Genomic DNA, 7,093 nt, shown 5'->3' with positions numbered 1-7,093 from the left:
ATAATTTCGATTACATTTTTCAGCTTTCGGCTTCGCCTCGAGCCTGAAACCTAGTTGTCGCGCTGGAAAATACACCTATCGTACTCTAATGTAAATAACTACATAATACGCCGGACATAAAAACTGAATTTCGTTTTTAAATGTATCTACGATATAGTTTGCGTAATTTTTTAGCTCGTCCTTGTAAGATTTCTGCAAAAATATTGAGAAACCTTGAATAAAATCCAGGAAACCTTATTTGATATTATCATTACTGTCTACTGTTAGTACAAGTACACCTACGGCCACATTCTGGATTCGGCTTCTAATTGTACAGATTCGAACAAGTCTAAAATCAACTTCATTTGCGTTTTGAATAATGATTGTAAAACAAAAACACAAACACAACAGTGCTGATGATTTATTTACTTATTAAATTGCTCATACAACATACAACACGTTAACAAATAAGAAATATTTTCAAAAATTACTTAGGTATTAGATATACATATTTTTATACTCATCAATATCTTTTCTGATCCTCAAATCTCACCTTCCAGCTCTTCTTGTTTTTTTCATAATCTTCAATTACGAAAGGATTTTCTTTTTCGAAATTTTCAAACTCGGAAGTGCAACATATCTCTAAAAGCAAGCACCTCAAACTTCTCTTGACCTTGAACCATATCTGAAGAGTAAAATTAAGAAAAGTGTAGAGAAGAGGGTTTAAGAAACAGTTGACGATGTGAAGAGCCATGAACGAGAAGCTGAGGTACCAAAGGGTTTCCATACAAATGTCTGTACTGTGTACAGATTTATAAATTTGAATGCCGAAATATGGAAATCGGCACGCGATGAACACCACCATTAAAACAATGATTATTTTAAAAGTCCTGATCTTCCGCTCCATCCTGATTTCATCTTGGGTTTTGGGTTTCTTGGGGTCTTTTACTTCCGAAAAATTTCTACTGGTGGACGACGAGTTTTCAGCTTGGCTTTTGTTGTTGAATTTGATAGAAAGGGGTTTTCTATGCTTCCAAATTAACAAGGCGATCTTATAATAGAACCACATGAAGACAAAAAAGAGAGGAAGAAATATTATGATAACCATGTAAAGGTAGTAGTCTCGTTGAGTTTCTTTCTTTACCATCATCATGCAGACATATATCGTTTCAAGTTCTTCGTTTTCGTTAACAACTTTAAGAGGAAAGTACCAGAAGTAATGGTAGATCGGATAAGAAATCCCAAAACTCGCCAACCAGAGGATCGCAGCACCACCCAAACAGAAGCACAATCTAGGGTTCCATCTCTTGCTCAACGCATGCACGACGTTTCGGTACCGGTCTATCGCAATAAACACCAGAGCAAAAGAGCTTGCCAAGATCCCGGTCATCTGACACATCGGCAAGAAACGACACAGGAAATCACCTAAAGGCTACAACATTTCTCTTGAATGAAGTACCACACCACACCGACAACTTACCCAAACCATTACGTCTTGGGCAAGATCCACCATGTTGATGGCAGCTATGGCCACGGTGCCCAAGATGTCGGACAAGGCCAAAGATATGATGCAAGTCTTCTGGAGGTACCTGTAGTTGCGTTTAGTGGTGGAGTAGATGGCGGCGAAGTTGCCCCCAAGAGACACGGCCGTCACCACGACGAAGATGGAAAGGAAGACGATCCGCACATGGTCCGAAAACAGGACGTAGGCATTGTACTTGGTCACATTAGATGAATTATTTGAAATCGTGTCCGAATTGAAGGCGATTAGTGGCATTAGTGCGAAGGCTGCGGTCGGAATGAGTGGAGAGGTGACGTTGCGTAAAATTTACCGATAGTGTGCCAGTTATTTAATAAAGATTCATGTCGTTTTGTTTAATCTGCGTGTAAATATTGAAAACAGTGATTTGTTATGTTGATTTCGTCGAGATATTAGTGTTGACAATGGCGGCAGATTGGGTTTGCCGAGCAATAAAGCGATGATAGCAAAGCAGACTGATCAACAATTGAGGATTTTATTACAGACAATGTATCAAGGAAGAATTGTGATAAGAGTCAAACGTGTAGTCGAAAAGGGAATTATGAATTATCTAATCAGTAATAACAGACAAAAGAAAAAAAGGTTTTCAAAAACACATACCTATTTGAGAATGTAATTTATATGTCATAAGATTCTTTTCATCGATTTTAATTGGCTATAAATGTTTCTCATTTGTTTATTCCTTATATTTTTTCATCTCCTAAACTCTAAACTAAACTAAATCGATAATATGACTCGTGATACCTAAGCAGCACATTCAATTTGTCCTACGGATTCGGTGTCACTCGTAGATAATAACCATACCACTTGTTGTGTTATTATAACTTATAATTAAAAATAATTTTGAAAAAACGCTTAAAAAATGAAAGTTTCTTCTTCCTTTTGTTCTTGTAATTTAACACGACAGCCTTATAATTAAGAAACGACAAATTAAGAGAAGTGGGAATTATAAGGGTGGTTTATTAGTTACGAGCCCTGTCATAGAAGACGTTGGGTGAAATTTACCAATCAAGTTCTCTGAAGGGCTTGTCGATGTAAGAAATGTAATTATGAGCGAAGTAGTAACAGGAATTTACCAGCTCTTCAAATATTTTGTGCAACCACTTAAGCAAGAAGAGTTATGACAGAAGTATGACTGACGGTCAGGTGAACAGAGTGTTGAGATGCAAGATGCAATATGCAATACTTTCAAGTAAATAGAAAGTGTAAATTCAAGAGTAAGGTGGAGTTGTGTTTGGGCAACATTTCTACTTACTGGATTTCCACCATATTATCCATTATACCGTTTCAAAATATTAGAGCATCTCCTTATTCGACAATTTATTTTTCAGTATGTACTGTTGATTCCCAAGATTAAAGGAGTGCTTTCCCAGTACTCATTTTTCCAACCACGATCGAGAGAAACTCAAGGTATAGAAACAAAGAATTTCTGACTAAAGGTGTCAATATCGTTATTCCAAATGTATTAAGCTCTAAAACAACTGCATTGATATCTAAACTTGATTGAACTATTCGAATGTTTTGATTGTCAAGGAGAGTCCTCGTGAAGGTAAATGTCTATGTTATATAATTTTATGATATTTCTCTTTCATCTTTGACAGCTTTAATAGCAATTTTCTCAGACATTATAATATTTATTTACCTGGTGAGAAATAACAAATAATGAACCACACTTGTATATTACCTGAAACTTGCCAACGGAGAGTTTTCTTCTGTGTTTTACCTTCGCAAGGGCTCTTTGCATTGTTTTTGTAGGGTGGAAAATTTTCTTCATTCTATGTAATTATTTACTTGCTCGAATTTTTTCTAAGGGATAATATAAAAGTAAAATAATTAATTCTATCCGGCGTTTCTTGGATCTTGGAACTCTTTTAATCAGTTATCCTCACTTATACTTCCAAACTTAATTTCACAACTAAATAATCCATCTAATGAAGAAGCAATTTTAAATTTAAGTTTAATTACTACCATGAAACCTTTGGAAATTCCAACGCCTTATAATCAGAAAATTTGGAAAGAAAAAATCCAAAATATTTCATACAAAACGTTATTATCTTCAGACAAAGACCAAGCCCGTTTATTAGCTCTTCAAGAAAAAGAATCTGGAACTTGGCTACATGCACTCCCTGCTACAAGTTTAGGTACGTTTTCAGATAATCAATCTTTCAGAATTTTAATTTGTTTACGACTTGGTATTCCAATGTGTGTTCCTCACCCATGTGAGGCGAAATTGTCGACAAATTGGGCCATCATGGTCTATCATGCTACAGAAGTGCTGGAAGAAGAACACGTCATGAAATGATCAACGACCTTGTTAAACGAGCTCTAACATCTGCTGAAATTCCTTTGATACGAGAACCAAATTGATACTATAGAAAAGACAACAAAAGACCAGACGGTAACTTTAATTTCCTGGTTATGTGGCAAACCTCTTTTATGGGATGTAACATGCACTGATACATTGGCTCAATCATACAGGTGTCCAGAACTCGCGGATCAAATTGAAACTGTATAGTCCTTGATGGTAATGAAGGTAAAAAACGTTTAGAAAAATATTCAGGGTGCAACAGCTTTTTAGTTATGAATTAATCAAATTGACCAATAGAGCTCGATTTAATTTTCCCTTTATGAGAAAATTCAGTACCTTCCCTCAATTGCCAAGCAACGTATAATTCGATGAATAATAAAATTATTTTCAATATTTATCTGGTCAACTTGTCGAAACAGACGTCAAAAGTGACAGCTACTTTTGAAATAACCAAAAATGGGATAATTTCGCCAAAGGCAGGTGAACAAATGTATAGAATCTAAATCAGAGAACGCAAGAAGTTTCTTCTTCCGGCAAAGAATGAAATATGGTTTGTTATAAGTGAAAATTTCCAAAGCAATTGTAACCTTCAGAGGTATGGGAAATTGACGGGAGGGATATGATGAATTGAACCTTTGTTGATGGAAGGTAAAATGGCGACGTAGCGTTAAGTGAGTAATATTACTAGATACCTTAAAAATCTTAGTAAAAAGTGAAATATGCAGGGCCTGTGAAGTGAATCGGAATCACAAGAAATTTATCCTGACTCCTGTGTATACACTCTGCATCTGGAACGTATTAGCGCGGCTACATGAGCGGGACTCGTCATCGTCGAAATGAAAGAAAAGACTTTTAGGAACATTCTTGACATTGCAAAAAAAGCTGGAGTTACACGTAGGTTTTGAACAACAGATCAAGCATAGTGGCAATTCTGAAAGACAGAAGACAAAACTGGATTGAACTATTTATTTAACTATTTATTTTAGCATCATTATTAGTAAAAATTTAAGATCAAATTTTATAATCAAACGATGTAGAATGCAACAAATGAAATAAGAAACATGCAAAATAAAAAGAATAATTTATAACAAATGTTCCAAATTACCACCTTTCATCTGAAGGAATAGGCGAGCTCGTTTTATTAAATTATCCCTTGCTTGCTAGGCAATTCAAACCGTTGGTTAAATTTACGTGAAATTCAAATTAACAGCGTCCTTCTGATTGGTCAACTTTAATTATTCATTACAAAAAATCGATTATACCCTGTCCTTTTTTTTAAACGCTATTGCTTTCAGTTATCACCAAGGAACACGCACTGTAAGTTTGATCCCCGAGTTCTGGGACACCTGTATATTCGATTATTCTCAAAAAAAAGCTCGCCTACAAAATGTAAAGAAATCAAAACACGTAACCGCGGAGACTAATAATAATAATTACTATTTTGTACCTATTGCTATTGAGACTATCGATTCTTGGGGTGATGATGCGGAAAAAAAGAATTCATGAGATTCCTCAGAACTTCTTATTTGATCCAAAGAATAAGTATTGCAGTGCAACGGGGTAATGCAGCGTCAATCCTTGGAACAATACAACATTCAAGTGATGATAAATTAGAAGAAATATTTTATATTTTATAAAGTACTCGTATTTCTGTTATTCAGAATTGATTTATTGTTAATAAATTCTTTGAATAATGTCGCCTTCACTCATTTGCCTTTCCAACTGCAAGTCGTTGTCCTTACTTCTTTAAATTTATATTGAACGCTGCAACAAGATTCCATCTTTCAAGCTAGAAACAAAATACATTCAACCTGTTCTTTGAAAATATTTCTTTCACGAACCAAAGAGTTGTGTTAGGAGTTCAAATAAAAAATGACTTCTTTCAAATATCCTAATCCTAATCTTCATCAGAATTAAAGTAGATACCTAGTTATTGCTAAAATTCAAATTTTCTGAAAGATTTGTTACAGGCGAATCTTTGACGTATCGTTATAGATAACAATTTTGAATATTTTCCTGTGCCGTTCCGCTACTATGTAATCTCTATGACGTTTGTTAAACAAAAACAATACCTAATCGATTTGGTGTTTTTTTTTATTCTTTCCAAACCATAAAAATAGCGAATGGAATTTTACGCTAACCACTTATCCATTATGTAAGAAATTTTTCCAGCGTATGACAAACCCAACCAACTTACACCCCAATAAAATTCATAATATTTATTTATAACAAAAGGCATAAATTTTATCTTTGAGATACGAACTACAAACACATTTATTAATTTTAAAATAATTAGTAGCCACATGAATTAAAAAAAATTTATATATATAAGTGTATAAAACTGAATGTCTGTTTGTTTGTATATTTCGTATGCAAATCTACAGTTTTACTCCGATCTTGATGAAATTTTGTACACTTGATCTTCAAAACAAGAAGAAAATTACTGTCTAGTTTAATTTTACAAAAACCAACCCCTAATACGATTTTCAACCCTGTTAAGAAAAAAAGACAGTTTTTTCGAGTTGGAAATACAGTCAAATTCGCAGCTTCACCCCTATTTCATCCTCTGTGTATATCGTCACTGGGCGTATCCGAGTTCCTCCCGGTGTTCACTTCTTTACCTGCATAACCCTTTTTAACGGACGAGTTCCTCCCGAGGTTATCGGGGATTACTGCGATAGGTAGGACTAGATTATAATGACGAGTATTTTGCTTGAAATTGGTAATAAATACACTGATGCCAGGGAGAAACAATTTTATTTACAAGGGTAAAATAAAATGACATACGGCATTTACAAATTGTACTCTATTTATGTAGATGATATGAGTATACAGTGAGTTTTTTTTTAAGACTGGCCATAGGGTTTTACATCTCCAACGTATACGGTTATCACTTATTACATAACTTTCTGGCTTGACGAAATTTTGCACCATTCACTACAAGTTTGCCTTTTTCACTCAGTTTCCATGGTGACGTTTTTAAAGAAATAATTAAACTAAAAATTTTACTTTGAAATGGGCTTATTTATAAGTGAGATTTACTCCTGCATCCCACCAAAAAAGAAATGGTTTTAATCATTGGTCGCAAGAAGTATGTCTTCTTATAAGCAAATATTTAATTTAATATTTTAGGAAAGGTAATGTAATTCCTAATTACCGGATCATTCTTATCACCAGTGCTAATCCCTTACCGTTCACTACCTGCTACAAGACCTGAAAATTTCTGACCGCGGGGAGGAACTCCGCTGCCGCCTCGTCACTTTCGC

General features: G+C 34.7%; 1 protein-coding gene across 1 annotated transcript; it reads right to left on the bottom strand.

Annotated features, from left to right (window-relative positions):
- Window positions 1-382: 382 nt before the first annotated feature.
- LOC138139457 (QRFP-like peptide receptor) lies at window positions 383-1,777 on the bottom strand. The gene is made up of 2 exons (XM_069059743.1): window positions 1,460-1,777; window positions 383-1,411 (listed from the first exon to the last, which is right to left on the bottom strand). The coding sequence occupies exons 1-2, from the start codon at window positions 1,754-1,756 to the stop codon at window positions 503-505; spliced, it is 1,206 nt and encodes a 401-aa protein (XP_068915844.1). The 5' UTR covers window positions 1,757-1,777; the 3' UTR covers window positions 383-502.
- Between the last annotated feature and the right edge of the window lie 5,316 nt (window positions 1,778-7,093).

This window comes from Tenebrio molitor, chromosome 9 (genome assembly GCF_963966145.1).
Source record: "Tenebrio molitor chromosome 9, icTenMoli1.1, whole genome shotgun sequence".
Classification (NCBI taxonomy): Eukaryota; Metazoa; Arthropoda; class Insecta; order Coleoptera; family Tenebrionidae; genus Tenebrio; species Tenebrio molitor.
The sequence above is the reverse complement of the archived record's forward strand: the minus strand, read 5'-3'. Positions and strand labels throughout refer to the sequence as shown.